At 47.6% G+C, this 23,817-nt stretch overlaps 1 protein-coding gene across 1 annotated transcript in view; it reads right to left on the reverse strand.

Moving 5' to 3' along the window:
- Positions 1 to 296: 296 nt before the first annotated feature.
- NXN (nucleoredoxin) overlaps positions 297 to 23,817 on the reverse strand; it is a 149,233-nt gene continuing 125,712 nt past the window's right edge. Inside the window, exons 3-8 of the mRNA XM_079130898.1 lie at positions 22,912 to 23,045; positions 22,290 to 22,390; positions 20,711 to 20,817; positions 7,065 to 7,244; positions 5,217 to 5,341; positions 297 to 1,933 (exon numbers count right to left, since the gene is read on the reverse strand). Coding sequence (XP_078987024.1) covers positions 1,751 to 1,933; positions 5,217 to 5,341; positions 7,065 to 7,244; positions 20,711 to 20,817; positions 22,290 to 22,390; positions 22,912 to 23,045 — 830 coding nt within the window. The 3' untranslated portion in view covers positions 297 to 1,750. The remainder of the gene's footprint in view (positions 1,934 to 5,216; positions 5,342 to 7,064; positions 7,245 to 20,710; positions 20,818 to 22,289; positions 22,391 to 22,911; positions 23,046 to 23,817) is intronic.

The raw sequence follows: 23,817 nt of genomic DNA on the forward strand, positions 1-23,817 counted from the left end.
GGCATTCTAATCAAAATCAATTTCCTGGCTTCTGGAAACCAAGATGATTTGACAGATGGCCATGTTAGTTCTTGGGATTCTTTTCTTTCTTTTTCTTTTTTTCCAGTACTGAGAATCAAACCCAGGGCCTTGCACATGCTGGGCAAGTATTCTAACACTGAGCTCTTGGGATTCTCGAAAATTCTGGAACATGGCTACTAGAGGTTCTCTATGCCCTCCCCTACACTGTCCACCCTCTAATAGAGCACTCACCTGAAAAGGATTTTTGCTTTTAAAAATAGGAAAGGTCAAATGGATGATAATGTCCAGAGATACCTGCTTTATTTCTAGGTAATTGTGTTTCAGGCTGGCAACATCAAATAGTCTAATTACCAACTAATTTTGTACCTCTGAACTACAAATCAACAATCCACTTTAGCAAGGAACAGAGTCAACAGATTATAGGGGTGGGGTTGCGGGGTTTTCCAAATAAATTGTTTAGTTTGGCAGATGGCTGAGTGGAGTCAAGGGTAAGGCCTTGGATTGTTTAAAGACCCTGACACCTGACTGAGATAGGCTAAACCCCTGTGAATTCCTGGGCTAGTCTTCCGTCCCAAATCCTAAGAACATAGTTGTTCCCTTATTGTGGTCAGTTCTGCTCAAACAAAAGGACAGGTTACCTAGGCCTAGCAAAGGGCACCCAAGGCCTACTTGTAGTTGATGTGCCCTCTGTCCTCCCTGCTGCCTGAGGTCAGAGTTCCTTCTGAAGGTTCTTAAGGACAAGCTAGGTTTCTAGTAAATTCTTGCTTTTCAGTTCTGGTTGAAAAGAAAAGGGAATGAGAGGGGGAACTAAAGGGAGTCAGATGCCTCAGCAAATATCCAGTGGCCTCAGGTACAGAGGCGGGCCAGAGATCTGTGCAACTGAGCAGTGCTCCTCTAAGAACTCAGGGCCAAGTTTCTTGGGAAAATATCAAGGAGAATTCATGAACAAAATTCCAAGACAGTAGAAGCTGTTTAAATGAGGAGGCAGAAACTTGGGGAAGGTCAAGACTAAGGAAGAAAGAGATAAAAGGAAGGAATGCAAAACTCTAATCATATGGTAGGAGCTCAGTAAAAGTAAGCAATTACATGAATCATTACCTTAGCTACTTGTTTTCTCACCAAAAAACCCCACACACTTCCTTTTGGATTTGGGGGTCCCCTGCCCAAGAACCCACTGACAAGTTGCTATTTCTCCCTCAGACCAAGAAAGACTATATCTACGTCCCCTAGAAAAGGATGCTCTCGCCAACAGCTCTGAGCTGATGCCTGCTGAGGCCATGCCCTTTCTCTACTCCACCAGTATGTGCGTGTGAGTGGAACAGCTCCCTCTGACTGCCTGGACTCTGTGTGCGAGTGCTGACTCCAGAATCAGAGCCAGAGCCCCAATTCAATGTCCCTGCATGCTTCTTCTGCAGAACAACCTGACCAATCCTTCACCAAGAGCTAGTGACCTGAAGAGAGTGCTGCAGTCCCAGTTCTGGCCACGTTATGCCATCCCTGTGAATGCCAGGCAGAGTCCCCAGACATGGTGGATTCTGCTGCTGCTGTGAAGATGTGCACCCTTGGGTGCTAGCTGAGGAGTTAATGCAGAAACAAGGCACCACAGAGAGGTTGGAACTTGGGTTGTGTGATTCAGGACCTGCTGGAAAAGTCCAAGGGCAGAGGGGAGGAAGGGGAGGAGGAGGAGGAGAATAAGTCTTAAATAAGGTCTCAAAAGGCCGGAGCCCCACTAGATGGGCTCTGGTTTGAGTTTTTCTGCTAGGAAGTCATTCACAAAGGCCTCCACAATGGCAGGGGTGATCTCCTCCACGTCCATCACATACTTGGCCCGGGCCGACATGTCCAGAATGGTGAGCAAAGGGGCAGCTTCAGGCAGGTTGGTGTAATCTCGCAGGGAGTCAGTCATGTCATCCTGGAAGTCACCAGAGGGGAGAGAAAACCAATAAGTTTTAAAAAGAGAGAGTCCCTTGGGCCCAGTCTCCCCAGACTGCATGGAAGCGGGACAGTTCTATCATCCTGAAGAGCAGGTTCCCCTCCAAGAGAGATAGGCTCTCAGCATAGGCAGCAGGGAACCCTGCCCTGATGCAGGGAGGAGAAGCTTCATAAAATTCTCTCAGATCCAAACCACCAGGTAAGTTGCCTTTATAAGCATGAAAACAACTTTGGTATGTCTTCTGCTTTCTAAAAATGTGATGCCCTTTGATTGCTTACTTTTGTAATCAACTCTCAATTGTTTATCTAAAGCCATCTGAACTTCAACTCTGGAGTGTTTTTAAACAGAAACAACTCACTACCTTCCATCCCCCATGGTTTCAAAGAAGGTTGGAGGCGCAGAGCCAGCCAGTTCTAAAGAGGGCTGCGAAAGCACCAAGGCTACACTGCTTCACTGCATTTGTCTGAGAAGGACACTGGCACTTTCTCATGCATGCCCAGCAGTTGTGCAGGTGAGTTCCCCTCATGTCAGATACTGCCTTACTCAAATATAAAGGCAAACCCAAAGACAAGAAAGATGCTCTGTCAGGGAGGAACCATTTAAGGTTACCTTTCATGTCACTGACCCCCCATGAGGTGGATAACCATCAATGGACTTTACATACTCATCCTGGGGTTGTTTCTCTATAAAATGTACACTATTCTAAACCCAATGAAAAAGACTGAGACATTGTTACGGTTTGGATGTGAGGTGTCCCCGAAAAGCTCATGTGTGAGACAATGCAAGAAGGTTTAGAGGAGAAATGATTGGTTTATGAGAGCCTTAACACAGTGAATTAATTTCCTAATGGGATTAGCAGAGTGGTAACTGAGGGTGGGTAGGGTGTGGCTGGAGGAGGTGTGCCTTTGGGGTATATATTTTGTATGTGGTGAGTGGAGTCTCTCTTTGCTTCCTGATCAGCATGTGAGCCAGTTCTCTCCGCCACACTCTTCCACCATGATGTTCTGCCTTACCTTGAGCCCCAGGGAATGGAGCCTGCTCTCTATGAACTGAGACCTCTAAAACCATGAGCCCCCAAATAAACTCCTAATTTTTTTTTTTTTTTTTTTTGTCAGATCTTTTAGTTAAAGCAGCAAAAAAGTTGACTAAAACACTTTGCAGAAAAAGAGCCTGGGTTATTCTTGCCCTTAAATGGAAATGGGCAAGAGGCATAAAACTTATGACTCACTCTAAGACAAAAAAAAGAAAAAATGACTTTATCAAAGGCAAATCTTTAGGTAGACTATTAGTGATGGTCTTTCCCGCCCCCAAAACACCATGCACTTCCCAGCAACACTGTATGATTCAACATCTCAGGCACTTTTTAGGAGGCCTGGACAAGCCAAGTGTCCCACTGCTTGCCCTCCCTGGATCCCACTGATCAAACCACATGGATGAATTTTAATGCCTGAAGGTTTCAGAGGGGATCATTTTTGCCTGCCACAGGGACACGATCAAGACAGAGAGTCCTGGGCTCAGGCAATGCCGGATGTTCCACCTTCCAGTGCCTGACCCCCTCCCTTCCACTCTGCCTTGCTTCTGAGAGAACTGAAACCTGGAAAGTCCAAAAGGCCAGGAGTCCACATGAAATGCACAGGAAGAACATGTAGCCAGGTGGGGACAAGAGCAGTGGCCAACACAGGTGCCTCTGTCCAGCTTTCTGATCTAGGGAGCCTCCTCCCGCTACGCATGAGCAGGTCCACTTGTCAGAATACATGGGCAGAAAGAGGAAGAACACTTTTCCTGGAGTCACAGTAGCCTCCTTTCAGCTCCCCCTCTCTGCTACCTACTTCCTGTGTGACCCTGGCAAGGCACTTCCAGCCCAGGTCCTATGCTCTGTCAAACATATTTAACAAAATGGATTTAACAAAGGTTCCTAACACAGGGAGCTTCTGCGAGGGTAAACCAAAGGCCAGCAAGCCCGGGTCCTGCTCCAGAAGAGAGCCCAGTGAGCAGTTTCAGGGCGTCCTTCGCCTGGCTGGAGCTTTGCTTTCCTCCTCTGAGACAGGACCATGATTACGTTCCTAGCCAGAGAGGTGAGGTACAAAGGAGACGGGCAGGTGAAGCACTTGGCCGGGTGCCCAGGAACAGAAAACCTGCAAATGCTCCTTTTCAGTCACATTTCTAAAGCCCCGCCCCACCCTGCGCTCAGCCCTTTCTGTTCTGCACCCATCTTTTCTTTGGAGCCATTCTACACGGGTTAGAGTTTAATAAATGCAGAGCAGCCTCCCTGGGCGCTTTGTGTGCAATGCTAGTGAGCCCCGAGGCAGGGCCTGTGAACCCTCTTTGTTCCTCTGCATCCCAGGGTTGGGCAGGGTGACTTGAGCTGCCCTCGAGAGGCCCTCTAGGGCCTGCAGGGGCAGCTATTGAGGAAGTGATGAATGGGTGGCTCAGGGTGTCTGGCTGCTGCCTGTCTTCTCAAGCCTCTCCTGGGATCCGAACACAGCGTGAAATAAGCATGGGCTCCGACCAACTGGAGGTACAGACGAGTGGATGAAGGAGGCAGGGGTAGACTAACAGAGTGTCAATAACAGTTTCAGGGAGCACCGGGATCGGGTGGGGACGCTGCGAGCTTGCGTAGAAGAGGCTCCTGTGGGGAATGAGAGCGCCTGCGTGCCGAACCGCGCATGTGGCCATCTTGCAGATTGCAGCATCTGGCGGGTTGGCGGTTCCAGTGCAGGGGGCTCCACTCCAGGGCTTGCTTTCTAACCCTGGGAAAAGTTCCCTGCTTGGTCCAACCTACGGAGGCCTTCAAGGGCCAGGCCTTAGTTGAAAGGGTTTGGGAATGGTAACAATTTCCAGACTTGACCCTCTGCCTGGGCTGGCTGGATAACTGTAGGTCCCAGCTACGGCCAAAGCCAGGATCCCGGTAAAGAGCTAAGTTCATTTTGCAGGCTGATGCAGAGAACCTAAGTCCACACTTTATAAAGCACCCAGGGCACAGTTCTGACCCAGCACCACAGGAGAGAGGGTGGATCATGGAAGTTTGTGTGTGGGCAACAGCCCTGGGAGGGCTTCCAACTGTCGCAAAAAGGAAAGGAAGAGGAAGCAGCAGGGGTAGGAAATAGTTTTCCATGACTAGACACACCTTTTCTTCCACATTGCTTTGTGACACAATCACTTTGGTCCCAGAGATCCTTCAAACTTCCTAGCGGCCAGTATCACTCACATCCTAAAAGTCCCCAGCTAAGTCAGCCAGGGCATGTCCTCTCTCCACACTCACCTCCCCAGCCACAAAGAACAGAAGTGGTGCCTCCTCCTCTTTGGCTTTGTACTTGGCAATGATCTTCTCAGCTATTGGCTGAATCAGTTGTTTGGCTGCCTCGGATTCTCCATCATCCTCAGAATCTGTGACAGGGAAAAAGAAAAAACAAGAAACTCTGGCTTGTCAAATTATATAGTGCCCCCCCCCATCCCCACAGGCCTGGGGAGCTGTAGAAACACCCATCTAAACAGCCTTGCCATGGAAAAGAACCCCCTCTTAGACACAAATCTAACTTTCTGTGTGTACCAGAGTGGCCTACACGTGCATGTGTACCCACACGTACTAGAGGCAAAGCAGGCTCACACAGAGCACCCTGCTTGCCAGGAACAACTTGCCTCACTGAGTAACACAATGCCCCAGCCGGATAGTGATTTTCACTGAATTCTTTAAAAGTTTGGTTTCCTTTAAGCCAGGACCTGAAGTTCCTGGTAGTTTTCTTCTCAGTCATAGAATAAGCTCTCCAGCTTCCTAGTGAAAATGGCAAAACAGGTGGTACAGGGGTGAGGATTGTGATCCCTTTAGCAGGTTTGATGGTGTGGGGTGGGGGCACCATAGCTGCTGCGATGCCACCCTCACAGCTGACAGCCAGACTCTCCTGGGAGGCAGAAGACTGGTTACATGGGAAAACAGAGACCAGGCTCCCCAGCCTGGGAGTGGCCATGCAGAGGGTCCCAGGGCTCAAGCTGCTAAAACCTATAGCCAAGAGCAAGGGCGGCATCCAGCCAAGGAATTCCATCCACAAATGCCACACCACACAATAAATTTGTGGTATGCAGAGACAGCAGGCAGGACACACTGAGGATCTCCATCTAATTCACTTTGCGATGCTATCCAACTTGCTTTGCCTCTCTAACCCTTTCCACATTGTTGCAGATGGTCCTGAGGTTCCTAATTGTTCCTGGGTTCAGAATTGTTTCCTAACTGGCCACAGATGTGGTGTGTATGCCTGCAGCAGGCAAGAAAGCCTCAAGGTGAAGATTCCCTTTCCCAAGGCTACTTCTCCCCAGGGATCCACCATCCCCACAACTCAGGCCCAGGCTGCAAGTCAGTTGGTGTAAGAATTTCTTCAGGTCTGCGTATTGACTTCCCTCCTGAGAGTCCCTAAACCAGACCCCAGAGAATGGGGAAGATGAGTAACATACTCCCCGGGCCTCGGTGAAGCAGATATGGCACATCTCAGCCATGTCCTAATATGGCAATTCAACTGGAGGGGAGCAACAAGTCCTTAAGGCCAAGGGGAAGGTGGCTCTTGGCCAGCAGTTGCTCAGTTTGCAAAAGCAACCTGGGTCATCCCAGTGGGCTGCAGAGACCCTCGTGTGAATGTTTCTCTGCCTCCTGCCCAGGCTGAGCACAGCATCCAACTGAGAGGTGCAGTTGGCTACAGGGAAAAGAAATAACCAGGAACTGGGCTGGCTCTAACAGTCCCCAGAGCAGTTTCTCAGAGCACAGAGGAACACAGAAGCAGCTGGGAATGAGCCCTGGCTGAGGGGGCCGCCTCCTGCAGCTGCAGTGCATACAGCCCCGCCTCTTTCTTAGGGGGTGGGGGTAAGGGCATCCTCCTGGCCTGACCTATTCTGCCCAGCTGGCAGCCCAAGCAGCTAGGAAGGAAAGCACAGCAGCCGGTCCTAGACCACCTCCCACAGGGGGAGAGCCATGAATAAATCACTGAGGTCAAAAGCAAGGTTGCAAGGGAGAGACAAAGGACTGGGCTCAGCCTGGGGCAGCAAAAGGCCACAGGGACAGGCACCACTCTAAGTGAGATCCATTCCGGCCCATCTCCCTCTGCCCCACCACTGAGCTCCATACCTACAAAAAGGACGAGGCAGGGGCCCTCGTTGAGCTGCACGGCGTTGGAGTCGGAGAGCTCCAGCACTGGTTTGGGGTGCCACGGAAACTCCCTGCAGTCCTCGTCATTCAGCACCTCCACCCGCCCCTGCCGGGTGATCACCTCCCCCTGCGGGTCCAACACAATGAGCGTGGGGATGCCTGAAAGACAGAGAGAGAGACAGGGTTCACACTAGCTCAGGCTCTGGCCTGGGAGAGGAGGTGTGACTGGGAACACGATGCAGTCTCACAGTTAAGAATCTGGACCCCAGAGATAGAAACCCCAGGCTGAATCCAGGATCTACCACTAGTAGCTACAGAACTGCTGTGGTTCTCCATAAAACCCTGACAAGTCATTTAGCCTGTCTGGGCCTCAGTGTCCTCAGCTGCAACATGGTAAAGGTGGTGTAGGTCCTACCTTTTCTGGCTCCATCAAGAACATTTAAAGAATTAAGCACATGCCCTGGGGTGGAGCTCAGTGGTAGAGTGCTTCCCTGGCATGCACAAGGCCCTGGGTTCAATCCCCAGCACCACAAAGCAAAAGCAAAAATATGGGGCCAGGGAGATAGCTCAGTCAGTAGAGTGCTTGCCTCACAAGGCCCTGGGTTCAATACCTGGCACCGCAAAAAAAAAAAAAGCAAAAATATTAGTATGAAGGTCTTGGCATATCAGAGCAGCCAATCACTGGGGACATTCTAAAGCAATCCCAAAGGCACAGGAGACCTCCCCATGTGCAGAAGTCTGAAACTGACCAATGTGATGTAAGAGCGCATTCCCACATGGCACCCTTGCCTCAGACGCACGCAGCACAAAGCAACAGATGAGAGCAGAGTCCTCACACAGGCACAGAGGGCACCACCACAGTGAGCAGGGGAGGAGCCTGTGGCGGGGGCTGCAGCCACACAAGGAGGGAGGAAGAGACACAATGCTGCCAGCACTGGCCTCTGTGGTCCCCACTCTCCCAGTCCCAGCCCTGCTGCCTGGGGAGGCTCTGATACATGCTGAGAAGGACAGTCCCCAGCGGAAGCAGTACATGGAAGTCTTGAGCTGTAAGAAATGTAAGACAAAGCTTGTCTGCACCCCCCTACTCCCCAACACACACACACAAAGCCTCAAGTGAACACTCAGAGAAAACCCATCCTGGGTTACGGTCACCTCTAGGTTTGCCACCACCCCATTCACCTCCACCCAGGGCTACCCCACCAACCACAGAGTCAGCTTTGACCCTGTCCTTTGGGGACACTTGTCTCTCCATTGGCAATTGGTTCCCTCCCCACTGGAACTATCCAGTCACTTCTCCCAGGGCAGACCAGGGCTTGAATTTTATATGAAAGCCAGAGCAGTTTAATATTTATAGATTGCAAAGTATTTGGTCAGTAATTTGCTCCACTGACATTTTACTTCTCTACGGGGGGAACACCCAAGTACCAGAAATATAGCTGTGGTGCTTTGTAACCTGCTGCGGCAGCCAGACCAGCGGGCATGCAGTGGTGGACCTGTCTTCAAAAGGAATAAATGAAACCATTATGTTCACACCTATTAGAAGAAGTGGCTGGGTGTGTGTTAGGGGAGAGGTCCAGAGAGAAATGGGCTCCTGAGGACTGCCATTCCCATCACATCACACACAGACACACAGCTGGCACTCCTCAGGGGCTTTTAAGATGTACTGGTGATGAGTAGGACTTCTGAGCATGAGTCCAGGCATTTCCAGCCTCATACTATTAGCTGCACTTTCCCTTCAAGGCCTGGGCCCCACGTCAGATATGTCTTCATTCCTGGGCCTCAGGGCCTGGACTTGAGTCAGAGGCCTGAAGGGAACCCAGGGCTGCAGGCCACTCAGGGCCAGCCAGCTACAGATGAGTCCTCTGCATTGCCACATCGCAATCTCAAAAAGACTTGGGCAGAGTTCTTTAATCAGAGCTGGTAAGCTTCTGAAATTGGGCAGTTATGAGCACTGGGTTAAACCAGAGCCCGCCCATTGCTATGATTAGACACAGCAGCTGGCCAGTTCATAGCCTGCACTCCGGATGCTAAGTTCGTCTGGGACAGGCAGGCACAGAGGATGGAGAAGGAAGGAGAAGGAAGGTCAAGCAGGCCGCTTCCTGGGTCAGTGCCTCAGTCTCTCCAAGGGTCTATGGTAAGGGGCCTTCTTTGTTATCATAGCTGCAGTCTCTCTTGGACCCACAGACATGAGAAACAAAGACACAGAACTCCAGCTAATTGCAGGGAAATCTCCAGCTGATTCCACCCAGGACCAATTCCTCTGGGCCTGGGTCTCCCCACCTCTTCCCTTGTGTTGGTACTTAGAGCATGAAAGCCTGTGTCTAAGAACCCTAGACAATGAGGTACACAGGGACAAGGTAGTGTCAGGCATGTGACTGTGGTACATAAACAGAAACTAACTCAGTAAAATGGGTACAGTCAGACTCTGACCCAGAGAAGCCCCTGTGTTTGGCACGTGGATGGGGAAAGGTTCACACCCACTGTGCCTGGCTGGTCCCCTTCAGATGACCTTGGGTTTTGGCCCTACAGCCTAAAGAATGTGCTTTCCTCTGATGCTGAATCCGAGGGCTAGAAAAAACCCACCTGTATGGAGTGTCTGCTCTGTGCCAGGCAGGTCACAGAGGCTACCTCACTTAATTGTCATAACAGGTGGCTAAAGGAAAGCACCACTATCCCTGCCTTATAAATGGTCAACTGGACTATCCACTGTCATCCCGCCAGTCAGTGGTCATACTGGGACAGGAATCCTTGTCTGCTTGTTGCAAAAGCTGCTGTTTTGTCAGGCCTTTGTTCAGGATTTCTTCCAGCCCCTGAATGGGGACTCCCCTAACTAGGACCAGGGAAGGTCCCTATAGAAGCAGCTTCCTGTGCCACCTTCTTCCCTTCTTCCTTCTAAAGCAGTAAGGAAAGAGGCTGAGATTGCTTCCCCATCATGCAGTCCCTGAAGTAGGTTCTCCAAAGTCGAGACTTTTCAAGAGAAAGTAAGACAACACCTCAACAGGAAACTTACAGGGAATGGCAAACTTCTAATTGATGGCATTATATAAAACATCTTCCACACCAGCCAGGGGAACTTGCAGGGAATGAAAAAGGGACAATTCATTGCTGCTTAGCTAGGGCTTATTGTTTCCCAACCTGGATAGCTGGGATGTTGAGGGAAAACACAATTGAGACTCTAAGGAAGATCAGGCAGGTCCTTTCACTTCTTTGAGCCTCATTCCCACAGCTGTCAAATGGGGATAATGACAGTGTCCTGTCTTAATTATTGTGGAGAGGAATAAATAAGATATAAATGTAAAAATGTTTCTAGCAAAAGATCTGGTATATAGCAAGTGCTCCATTAAGTATTAGCTATTAGTATAAATCAGTTCATTTTTTAAAAAGCCATCTTTAAGCTTATGATTTAGCTCATGACAGTGTAGAGGTAGATAGGACTGGTGCCTTGTTTTGGTGAGAGCAACAGAACTCTCAGACTGGGCTGGAGAAGTTAGCTGATGAACAGAAGCACAACTGTCAATACGGCAGCGAGAGTCCTAGGAACAGCGATGTCTGCCAAGCATGGGGTTGGTGCTCTTTTATTTGTGTCAATCCAAAACTTAAGTTTCAGTCTTAGAACAAATAGGGTATCTTCCTAGAGAGGGCTCAGGCCCAAGCTCCCATCCCTGGGGAGCTGGGCCGAACCTCCATCAGTTCCTAAGAATCCGTTCCATTATCTTCCTCAAATCACAAAGAAGCCTGTAATCCTAGTGACTTGGGAGGCTGTGGCAGGAGGATGGCAAGTTCAAGGCCACTCTCAGCAACTTCGTGAGATCCTGTCTCAAAAAATATCAAGGGCTGGGGATGAAGCTCAGTGGGGGAGCACCCAGCATCCCATCCCCGGTACAACCAGCAGCAGGAGGGGGAGCACAAGGAAGAATGAATGAGGCCTGTGAAGCCAGCTCCAAACACCTTCCTCCTCAGGGGAACCTATTTGTGTTTATTTAGAACCATCTTGAACCTGAGTATACTGAGACTGTTGTTTGGCTACTGCTAAAGAAATACAGTTTGTGGAGGTGCCGGGGCAAAGAGGTCAAAATCATCCAGGACCTTGGGGAGAGGGAGGAGACACAGGGTTGCAACCCAGGTTTCTCTGCATCTGGATGGCAGTGTGACCTGAGGGTGCTCTGAATAATTCCCCCAAGATTGCTGGGGGTTGGGAGGAGAAATTGACAGAAAAGCAGATGCTGAGACAGGAAGCACAGGTTAGGGCACATTGCTGGGCAAAATACTATGTGACCATGAAAACAGTCATTATGAAGACTGTAGCAACATGGAAATGGTTTGTAATACATTGTTAAGGAAAAACTGCTACCTGTATATTACAACTGCAAATAACTACCTGTGTGTGCTGAAGAGACCAAAGGGATTCAGAAAAGTGGAAACAGTTGTGCTAGCAAGGCAGGAACAGGGGTGAGATGAGCTACATTTGGGTTTTCTTTTTTGTTTTGTCATGCTGGGGATTGAACCCAGGGCCTAAAAAACACAAGGGAAGCTTAGGTTTTCTTATATGGTGTCATAATACGTGGGTTAACATAGAATGAGAAAATTCGAATGGAAGGGCAGCAGGGTTGGGTGGGAATGAAATACAAACCAATGTCTTAGCCAGATCAATGCCAGTTGTTTGTCGGATCCCTCTTCCCCTCCTCTTCCTGGCTCCCCCAAACTTTCCCTTATCTAGAGAGCAAGGGAAGGAAAGAAGGCAGCTGTTTTGTTAGTGCAACTCAGAGAAACTCACGAGAAGTCAGAGGGATGGTTCTGAATGTACCTGAACTGGGCCAGCAGCATCTCAGGGAGGTGCCTGTGCCAGGAGACAGGCATGAAGACATGTATGGCAATGTTCTTACAATATGGAAAATCTAGAAACAACCAAGTGCCCATCAGTGTGGAGCAGATAAATCAACTGGTACATTTATATAATTAACACTTTCTGGCACTGAAAATAAATAAACTAGATATAAAGGTCAACAAGGGTAAAATCTTGAAAACATAATGGTGAGTGAGAGAAGCAAGTTGCAAAATGATATTTCAGCATGACAGCATTTTAAGCATGCTTCTAAACGACACACCAAGCAAAACTATATATTATTCATGGATTCATATATATGCAGGAAAAATGTGGAAACAGCTTGTGAAGTTACATTAAATGTATGGCAGCGTTTCCCCAGGGAAGAGGAAGGAGAAAGGCAGGAGAATAAAAGGACCCTCCCCTTTGTCTGTAATGCTCCCATTCATTTATGTTTTCTTTATCTCACTTTCAGGTGCTGGAGACTGAACACAGGACCTGGTGCCCATTTGTTTATATTTTAAATACCTGAGCAAAAATGTCAATTGGGGTGGTAGGCCCATGGGCGTTTATTAAGGCATTTTCTGTCCTTACCTGCCTTTTTCTATGTTCTCACAATTAAACGCGACACACAAAGCAGAACACCAAGGCTGCCCCCCCATTCTGCTCTCGGCAGCTGACAGGGCCAGTTCTAGACAGCCTGCACCAGCCCTTTGAATACTGAGATTTGTCTACAAAAAAAAAAAAAAAAAAAAAAAAAAAAAACTCCCAGAATCGGCAGCTTGCCTTCTACTGATAGAAAAAAAAAAAAAAAAAAAAAAAATCTAAGCTCCAAATGTGTCCTTTTTATATCTATACATTTTTGACTCAAATCCTTTTTTTTTTTTAAAGGGCAAGAAAGAGGGCAAAGGAAGGGAGAGAAGAGAAAGGAGGGAAATAGGAGGAAACGGGGAGAGGGAAGGGGGAAGAGAGTGGAGAAGGATGGAACAAGAGGAAAAGAGAAACTGAAAACTAGATGCTAGGGCAGCAAAGGGCCCTTACCATGTGATTTCCTAGTCACCAGGCCAAAGCTGCTGGTCTAGCTGCCCTCCCGCCTGGGCTGCATGCTAGCCAGAAGCTATTTTGCCAGGGGCAGGGGTGGACAGGCACCTCTCTAGGCCCTGCACAGCCCTTAGGCTGCCTGTCCTCCCAAAGTCTGGGGACAGGGGTGAGGGAGAGAGGAACAAAACCTGCTAGGGCCCCTAGCCCAAGAGAGAAGGGGCTCTAAGCCCCTTTGCAAAGAACAGGGTATTCTCTGACAGCCTAGGATTACTTAGACAATTGCTAATGGGATTTGCCTTTTGCCAAGTGTGTCTAAATGGTTTCCTTAGAAAGGCATTTTTAAACAGCTTATAAGGCCACAAACTCCCCGATCTGCATAAAGCACTGGGAGTAGAGAGGCCCTAGACTCAGGGGAAGCCAGCTATGCCCGTGATACAAAGGAAATGAATGGAAGCCAAATGCCAGGTCCTTCTGAGCTCGGGTAGCCCTGTGAAGACCACTGGTTCACACAGCCTGGGCTAGGTTCGGGGCACCCAAAGACTGCCACCAGCAGTCAGCCAGCTGGCAGCGGCAAGACTTTTGAGCCAGCCAACCTGGGGCAAACTCATCCAGCAACTTAGTAAGACCCTATCTCAAAATGAAAAATAAAAAGGGATAAGGGCATAGCCAATGGTAAAGCCCCCTGAGTTCAGTTCCCAGTACCCGCCCCCAAAAAAGCATAATGGTAAGTGAAAAGAGACAAGTGGAGTGAGAGCCGGTGCACACGGGAAGAGTCACACAGGGAGTAGGCACTCACCCCAAGATAGCCCTGTATGATCTGCTGAAGACTGGACATTCACACAGCCAGAAATCTGCTGGTAGTCTGTGCATGCATATGTGCGCACGTGCATGTGCACATACATCTAAACATGTCAGCTGCATGACTGGAAGTTATAAATGCAGAGTTACACAAAAGCTCAGAAATATTCAGATTCAATAAAAAATAACTGACAGTTTTGTGATGCTATAATAAAGTAGGATAGAAAACACAGCTCCTTCAAGGTTGATGATATTCAGACCATATTCACAGAGGCAAAGCAACATCAATCTGGGGATGGTGCAGCCTGCAGGGGGAGCTGCTAGCTTCCAAGACCATAGAGAGCAGTGATACCAGTCAGACCAGGGCTGTGAACTACAAGGACTCTGGCGGTGAGAAGACCAACCTATTTGACAGTAAGGACAAGCTGTCAGTAGAGCAGGAATGCTGGCGACCCTCAGTGCATCAACCCTGATGCACTGAGAAGATACTTTCAAACAGTTGGAATAATCCTAAGTGGGCTTCATTTAGATTTTATTAAGAGATGTGGTCTGTTAGAGTAACAGGTCCATCCTAGGGTTCCAATGTTAAAATACACTATTGAGAACTTGATGCAGACTTGCATTTTGTTTTGGTATTGAACCCAGGGGCGCTTCAACCACTGAGCCACCTCCCCAGTCCTTTAAATTTTTTAAAATTTTGTGACAGGGTCTTACTAAGTTGCTTAGGGCCCAGCTAAGTTGCTGAGGCTGACATTGAACTTGTGCTCCTCCTGCCTCAGCCTCCTGAGCCTCTGGAATTACAAGCATGTATCACCACACCCTGCAGCTTGAGATTTTTAAGTTGGAACCCTATGACAGTATTCCACATTTAAGAGAACCTAAGAATCACCATATTTATGTCTAATTTACTAGAGTTAGATGGATTCAAACACCAAAGAACACTTTGTTTGTCCTTCAATTAAGTATTTTAAGAGATCTGCATATTTAAATCAGTTAAAAATGTTTAAAGGAGTAAACTCGAGTTTGTAAATATGTCAAACAGATCCCTAATAAGAAGCTACTACAATTTCCTAAATATAAAATAGAACTAAAACTTCAAAAGCCAGGTGGAGTGACAAGTGCCCTCGTCCCAGCCAGCTAACTCAGGAGGCTGAGCCAGGAGGGTTACTTGAGCCCTGGAGTTCAAAACCAGTATGAGCGACACAGCAAAATTCCAACTCAGGAAAAAAAAAAAAAAATAATGGAGTCCTATTCTGATCCAGCTGATGTGTCTATGGCCATACCACTCTGAAAGCGCCTGGTCTCACCTAATAGGGCTGATGACAAAGCTCTCTCCCTCTGCCATAAGGACACAGGGAGAAGCTGAACATCTGCAAGAGAGGAAGAGAACCCTCACAAATCTACCTCCACCTTGAGCTTGGATCTCCAGCCTCCAGTACGGTGAGAAATAAATGTTTGCTGTTTAAGCCACCCAGGGTGTGGTATTTTGTTATGGCAGCCCCAGCAGACTGAGATAGTCACTTAGGGGGTGATGGTGGTTGTTGTTTTGTTTTGTTTTATGGCTCAGATAGATCTGAGCACATCATGAGCTGGGAAAGGAGAAAGATAAGGAGGAAGGAAGAGGAGGAGCGCTGTAGTGTGAGTGTGCCTTGGTAGTAGAGAACTCGCCTAGCACGGGCAAGGCCCTGGGTTCAATCTCTGGCACTACACAGGGAAAATAAATAAATAAGATAAGATAAGGAAGAGGCAAGAAGAGTAAGAAACGAGAACAAAGGTAGAGGCTTGGAAAGTAAGGATGAGACTATGCATGAGGAAAGTGGGCAGGGGATGTTCAGAGGCATGGAAACTGATGAAGTCACAGGAAAGTTTCATGGCAAAAGGGGGACACTCAAGGGATTCAGGAGCACTATCCATATTTCCACTCATGCAGGTCTGCTGAGGAAAGGGACGCAGGGAAGGAAGTGATGGCCATGGGACCTCTGTTGGTGGTCACAAGGTGAGTTCCCAGCTGGCCCTGCTCTGCATCCCTGTCACTCTCCACCAGGTCCAGCCTGTGCAGGGCTGTAGAAAATGCTCTCAGCAGCCCTGCCACCCACTTCACAATGTGGAGTTTCTTCTGCTTTGGTGGCCAGAGACAGTTGGATGTAAAAGCTTGCCTGAACTTGTACTTGAGAACAATGCTTCTGACTGGTAAGATCAACCTGAAACACAGCACAAGAACTTAATAACAACCTGTGCTTCACCGAGAAACCAGTTGCATAAGGCTCATGGATTAAAGACTCCCACCCGTCCCATCTCATGTGCCATTATATAGATGTTAAAGGTGACAATGTGACACTTGAGGGAGCAGAAGCAGGGAGATGGCCACCTCTCTTCTCCATATGGATCAGCCTGTGTGAGGCTGGACACCTGGCAGTAGAACACTAAGCACCAGTGTGAGACTCAATGTGTCCACCAGAAATATCAGTGGGTGACCTGACACTGGGGATTTCTCTTCCAGTCTAGCTTAAATGTCAAAAGGGTCAAGTCCAAGGATGCTTTGGTTCTGGAGATATGGCCTCATAAGCCTTATCCCTGCTCTGTTTCAACAGCAAATCTCTAGTTTTCCTATTCTGACCTTTGTCCTAAAATGTCCCAAACCCCTCATCCAACCTCACCTATTCTATAAGGTCCTGTTCTAGAACCACCTCCTCCAGTAAGTCTTCCAACAGCTCCAAGCCAAGGTTTCCTCGGAACTTATGCTATTAAATGCTGCCTTGAGAAGGATTCTGACCAGGAGGTCAATGGTCAAGGGCAGGCATCACTGTGCCAGGGAGAAACTGGAAGCCAGAGAATGAGGAAGCAGGAGGAAGAGAGTTGGAAAAGTAGATATTTCCAAGCTGAAGAGAGACTATCACAGAGGGCAGGGGATGGACACCATGGAGTCGGCAGGCCAGAAACAGGAAGGGCCCAATATGAGGGTGGGCTGCAAAGGATGCTCATGGCTGGAGCTGGGTTCCAGAGGAATCTCACATTCTTTTAGTGTGCCTGCCTGGTTGCTGCTTGCCTAAGGACCAGGTCTCTCCAGATCAGCTTTGTGATCCTCAGCTGAGGGCTCCATGGAGTCTGGGACCACACATGTACTTCTCCTCCTTACACTGCCAGGGTCTAAGATTGCACCAAATGAATGAGCCTCTGAAATCCAGCCCTGCATCCTCTTCCTCTTCCATTGTAGTCACCTACTTTCTGGCTGTCTGGGTCACCCCTAACAACCATGGCTCCGATGCATGTTAACCACTGAGAATCAGAGGGAAAGTTTCCTTTTCTGCTTTCTGAAGACAGACATAAAACTATTAAATCTTTTGAGACCTGCCAGTGTTTTCCAGAAAGACCTTTCCAGCCTTCACCACATGTCCAAGTTCAAGTTGAATTGTGAAGGGCTCCTCATCTCTAGTTGTAAGATAGTTCTTCTATGCCACTTACCATCCAAGGGTCCTCCAAAACACCTCAGAGTACAGTGGGGCACAGACTGACACCCCAGATTGGCTGTACGTTATAAAAATGCTGTCCTTTGGGAACTTATTAGTTTCGACTGATCTCCCAAAGCCTTAGCACTGACCACCAGCAATACCTGTATCTCAATTTCCTTTCATTCAAGGGAGGGCAACTCTCTACTTCTGAGAGAAAAGGATTCCGCTCCCTGAATGACATGGTGCTTGGAAACACAATGCCTCTAAGTGAGACGCCTCCTGGCTGAGCGGAGTAACCAAGGGAGGCTCAGCACCAGCCCCACTCCCTGGGACAAGTGTCAGTCATCTAAGCCCTCCTACAAAATTACATACATCTGACCAACGCTTATTGGTTCCTCAAGACATCAACACAATGCTCTGTTCTTAAGTTATTTCCCTATGTAAATCCTATCTGGTCCACTCCAGGGCAGCACTGGGCCCCCCACCTAGTTATTTCCCACAGAGCTCAGTGCAGATAGCTTTGAGTGGAATCCTTCCACTTAAATCTACTCCATCTTTCCCCCCCCACCAAAAAGGCTGAAGAACCTTAAAAAATGATGATGTAATCCAAGAAAAATAAATGAAAATATCTCCCTGAAGGGAAAATAACAAAGAGAACAAAGCTAGGGTCAAGGTCACACACAAATTGTAAGCTTTGGAAAATTGCTGAAGGTCACAAATTCAGCTGAGTTTTTTAAGGTCTAAAGCAAAGAAAGAATCGTGGCCCATAACAAAATTCAAAGTATACAAAAGATATTTCTTTTAAACAAACAAAACAAAAAAACCTGGGGCTGGAGTATAGTTTAGAGGTAGAGACGTGCTTAGCATGGCCTGCCTAAGGCCCTGGGTTCAATCCCCAGCACCAAAACCTCAAATGAAACAGAACAGAACTAAAAAATTACCACTTGCTTAAGCTTAGCTTTTACTGAGTGCTCTAGAATAATTTCTTGAGAATAAATTCCTATAAGTGGGATTTATAAGTTAAGAGTATCACACTGCTAAAAAAATGTAACTTAAGGGTTCAATAGATTTTTAAGGCTACTGATATATATTGCCAAATTGCTCTCCAAATTTATATCCCTATAAATCTCCTGATTTATATCCCTACTAGCCATCTGCTATGTTCCCTACACTGGGATTAGATTATCTTTTTTAGGGGGTGGTTCTTAGCAAAAAATGTGATAAATGCAAATTTAGTGTTCTTATCTATAAATCATGAAATTATGCTGAATATTTTCCATATCCATACAGATAATATGTATAGGGTAAGTTGTCTGCCTCTTATATCTCCTACTAAATTGTCTGCCTTTTTAAACTGGTATCTGAAGAAAGCTCTTCTTTTATGAAGGAGTATGGATTCTTTGCCATACATGTTACTAATATCGTTAATTGACTTTGTTTGAACATTATGATATTTTATCTTCTTTTTTTTTTTGTACACAGAATTGAACTTAGTGCATTTGGCCACTGATCCACACCCCCAGCCCTATTTTGTATTTTATTTAGAGACCGAGTCTCACTGAGTTAACTTGGGGCCTCGCTAAATTGCTGAGGCTGACTTTGAACTTGCGATACTCCTGCCTCACTCAGCCTTCCCAACCACTGGGATTACAGGCATGTGCCACAGCGCTGGGCTAAAGTTTATCTTCTTTAGGTGATAAAATAAAAATTTTCCTTCTTTTCCTCTCCGAGTTAGCCAACAAATACTTGTAATGTGCTTACTTTGTGCCCCACACTGAAACGTTCCCCATTTTTACTGAGCAAAGAGAGGTTAAGTAACCTGGTCAAAGAGATCGCAGTAGGGTGGGGCCAGGGCTGGGATGTTGGTGGCCTACACTAAGGTGGTGGCTATCAGTAAATGTGGAAAGAAATAAGACAGAAAACAACGTCCTAGGAAAAAGATCCAGAGGGACCTGGCAGAAGGACAATCTTGGCCTATAAGTTTGAGAAGCCTCTCAAGTCATCTGTGAGAGTATGTTCCAAGGCTCAGCCACATCACAGAGTCACGTTTTATGTACACTTGTACACACACCCACATACACAGCTGGAAGGGGAAGAACAGAGGCCAGACCGTGGTTGAGGGGCCTTTGTTGGGGGAGTGAGAGGAAGCCACACATTGAAGACACTTGCTGGTGTGTATAGGGAATGGTTTGAAAAATCCCAGGGTTGTCCCAGTATTGCTAAAAGGCCAAGATGGAAAATCGGTTAGCAGGAGAGGTAGGGCACAGCTGCACCTGGATATGGCCCAGAAAGACAACAATGTCTTGGTAACACTTAGGAAAGACTTGGGTCCTACCAACCTACTAGTGTGTCTCACTGTAGCTGGAGAAGGAGTACCTCATGTCACAAGCCAGAATAGAGGCTGAGGCTCAGTCAGGTGGAATGAACTGGCTGTGCAGTTTAAAAAAGACAATCACATCTCTACTTTAAGAAAATCACAGAGTCACTTTGAGGGTGAAGAACTGAATCCTATAGGCAGGAAGGACAAAATATAACCCCCATGTAATTTGCGGTAGAGGATGCTGGGAATGGAACCCAGTGCCTGATACGTGCCAGGTGAGCTAACACTAAGCAATTCCACCAACCCCTAGTTTAATTCTTATACCCGCTAATTAAGTACTTCACCAAGAAAAAGCTTGTTCTGCAGAAGAATGGGAAGGTGGTATTAATATAACAAACAATAAAAATACAGTTTGTTTCTCTAATAATCTTTTTTTTTTTTTTTTTTTTTTTTGAGCTGGGGAGCACCAGGGATTGAACCCAGAGGTGTTTAACCACTGAGCCACATCCCCAGACCTTTTATTTTTATTTTGGGATAGGGTCTTGCTAAATTGCTGAGGCTGGCCTCAAACTTGTTTTCATCCTGTCTCAGCCTCCCAAGTTGCTGGGATTACAGGCATGTGGCACTATACTTGGCTAATAATCATTATTTCTGAAAATCACTATGATTATTACTGCAAGTCCTGGTTTTCAACACTCTCAAGCAATTTCCTCACTCAAAAGGTTAATACCCACCACTCAGCCCCACCAAGATGCTTCAGAAATCATGAGAAGTGCTTTACATATATTACATATTCAGGCTGTCAGCAATTCTTTGTGTCAGCAATTTATCATCCCCATTTTTCAGAAGAGGAAACTGAGGCTCAAGGACTGAGTGATAGAAATAAAGGTTACTCTGTCACACACTAGTCTGTGTGACAATAAAACCTCAGAGATAAAGTTTTGGCCATGTTGTTTGGGAGTTTGTGTTCTGTGGCCCACTTACATCAGAAGCCACTATGTCAGAGTGTGAGAAGTAGCTGTCTTACGAAGACAAGTAGTTACATCTACCCCAAGTAATTTTTAAGATGGTGAACATTCCTGGATAAAAGGGTATTTTTTCTGCAAAAAGGAAAGGGATGTGGTGAAACTAGATGAGCAGTTGGGCCTTGGTTGCCATGCAAGGAGCCACATGGAATCGGGCCTGGGATGCCTACCTTGGATTCCATATAGCCGGTTGAGGCGCGACCGTCGAGCCTCATCGGTGTAGGGGACAGCGAGCCAGGGCATCTCACTGAAGTACTGTTTGAATGACTCTTCTGACCTGCAGAGAGACACCCATGGAGAACAAGGTCCTATTATCCCGAATACACCTCCACTCGGCCCTCCCCACCTATTACCAAGTTGTGCCCAAAGCCCCTACAGGGTTGGAGTTCATGACAGTCATGCTCTTCAGACGCCGGGCGATGGGCATGTGCTATTCTACCCATTCTGGTGTTCACCAAGAAGCCAATGTCTCCACATGGCAGGCAGATCCCAAACTAAAATGCCAGGCAGGCCACTGCAATATCCCACTTGCTCACATCCTACCAATTATGCTCATGCCCAGCTCTTCCTTTTCAACATGGACAGGTCTTACTGTTCCAGGAGCTTAGACATACACAGCTGCTGCATTCCCTGCCATATTTCTACTTTGCAAAGGGAACCAGAATGTGTACAACACCACCAATTTAAAACCAAGCATACACCTGTGAGTCCACGTTTAAGAAAGTCTAGGGAAGACAAAACTACTCAAGTGATAGTAAATACATCAGGGGTCCCTTGGGGCTGGGATTTGGGGATGAGGACTGATTGACAAGGGCCACAAAGGAATCTTCTGAGTGATGGAAACATTTGGTATCTTAACTTTGATGATGCAATTATATGGGTAAATGCATTTGACAAAACTCACTGAACTACGTACTTAAAAAATTTTCATTTTTTTGTACAGAAATTATATTTCAGTAAAGGTGATGATGGTGCTTAAAGTTTTAGAAAAGTGACTGCTCCACCTGACATGCCTTTGGGTTTGCCCCCACTATGTGCCGAGACAGGGAGCTGTGGGGCGGGACCCCGGGCCAATAAGCCGAGCCCAGGGTATTGCGGTGGCAAGGACATAACAATGAGCAAGAGGCCTCCAGCGTGTTGGCATCTCAGCAACCCTTCTTCAAACAGCATCCTCAGAGACAGAAGTGCCTTGGGACTCGGGCTGAACCAGGCCTGGAACTCTGAGCTAAAGGAAGCTCGGTGATGCGTGAAGCCAGAAAGAGACGAGTAGAGGAAACTGAGGCTAACGGCTCTGACTTGCTCCAGGAAGAACGTCTATCCTCCTCACTTATGTGATTCAAACAGCCCCCAGACAGAGTGCACGATCAGGGCTAAGAAAATGACCGCATGTTCACCCAAGACAGCAGTTACGTCACATCAGGTGCTAGCTCTCTGCCATCCTCCCTGCTCTGTATCTTTTCCTCACAAACTAGAAAGCTGTTTGAACAAATCAGAAAACAAATCCGAATCCCAAATGGCCCGGGTCTGGATTGGAATGTGCCCCAGTGTTTACAGTAAGAAGAGGTTTTTCTCAATTCCCTCAGACAATTATATGAGGAAACGTGAAATGTTTCTCTCTGGCCCTCTGCCCCAAGTTCCAGATATACCTTCCCCAAGCCCTGCCTCCACTCCCTACAGAAGGTGAAAGAAATGGATGCTAGCCACCTGGGGACAGGGAAGCAGCACAGCCACGCCACAGGCACACCTCACCTGTCTGCACTAACGAAGATGATTTCAAATTTCTGGCCTGCCTCCTTGATCTTCCGGTAGGATTCCACCAGCACCCGGGTGAGGCTTCGGCAGGGTGGGCACTGAAAGACAAGAGCAGGACCCTGCTGTGCCATCAGAGGAAGACCCAAGTGGGACTGGGACACAAAAGAGGTGGAAAGGAGCTTGCCCCTCTTCATGACCAGCATCCCGCACACACCCGGCCCTTGCTACATAGTGAGCTGGCAGGCAGTGGACAGAAGAGTGGACCCTTAAAGTCTTATGTGAATGGGTTAAGGGGAATATCCTCTCAGATCAGTCAAAAGAAGTCATTTTGGGGCTAGGGATTTAGCTCAGTGGTAAAGTGTTCACCTAGCATACACAGGTCATGGGTTCTATTCTCAGCACTGAAAAAAAATTTTTTTTTAAGTTGTTTTCTTGCTGGCTATTATCATTCATAACATTAAGCACTTATTGCATTCCAACACTGCATCAGGAGCAGGAGAAGACAAGAAGGCCTGGGAATTCCTGCCAGAGCAGTCACCTCCAGAAGCCAACCACAGCTGAGCTCAGTGGTGACATCACTGCTCCCATTCGTCTGGACTTTGGGGGACCGACCACTCACCCAGTGTGCAGAGAAATAAACTCCCACGTGAGACCCCTCCAGGCTGCTGCTCTCCAGGGACTGCCCATTATTTCTAAGTAAGGGCCCTGCGATGACCTCCCTGAAGGGCTTAGGTCCCCACGGGAATTCCAGACCTGAAAAAGCAACAGATGGCAAGACTGTTAAGCTTCTTTCTCTCAACCTGGGGCCCAGGAGCCTCTGAGCTGCAGACAGGACAACTTCATCATCAAATGCATTTGTTAAGAAAGCTACAAGATGTGCAGCTAACATGGGAATGAAGGGAGAACTCATCCACTACCTGCAGGGCAACGGCTCCCAAACCTGCCTGGGGCCACCTCTGGATGGAGAAGCAAGGCTGAGGACAAAAGTGGACAGACTCCTCAGGTAATTCTGATGGTGGGCCAAGGCTGCGAATCCCTGCCTCAGGTGTTAACCACAAGTTGATCCAGTCTTAACCCTGGCATCTTAGAGGTTCTCAATGCCGACCACATGTTAAAATCCTTTGGGGAATTTTAAAATATGATGCTCCTGGGCTCCATCCCCAGAGAGTCTGATTATATTGGTCTGGGTTACAGCTAAGGGAACCAAGTGAGAATTTAAGTCTAATAAAAGGAAAGGTTAAAACCCACCCAAGCCAGATGGTCAACATTCTGATGACACTTAAGCTCCAGATAGGAAGAATAAATAATATGCTCCCAGTTCAACAGAACAGTATGTTCTCACAGGGTGGTCTGTGGCCCACTGCCTCAAAATCGCCTGGGGGATCCGGGACTAGAAGGAGAAGCATAGACCAGTTTTAAAAAATGCAGGTGGCCAAACCCACCCTCAAACAAAAGAATATAAAAATCTCTGGGGAGCCAAGCTTGGTGGCTGAAGCCTGTAATTCCAGTGACTCTGAAGTCTGAG

Source organism: Sciurus vulgaris, assembly GCF_902686455.1.
Source record: "Sciurus vulgaris genome assembly, chromosome: 3".
NCBI lineage: Eukaryota > Metazoa > Chordata > Mammalia > Rodentia > Sciuridae > Sciurus > Sciurus vulgaris.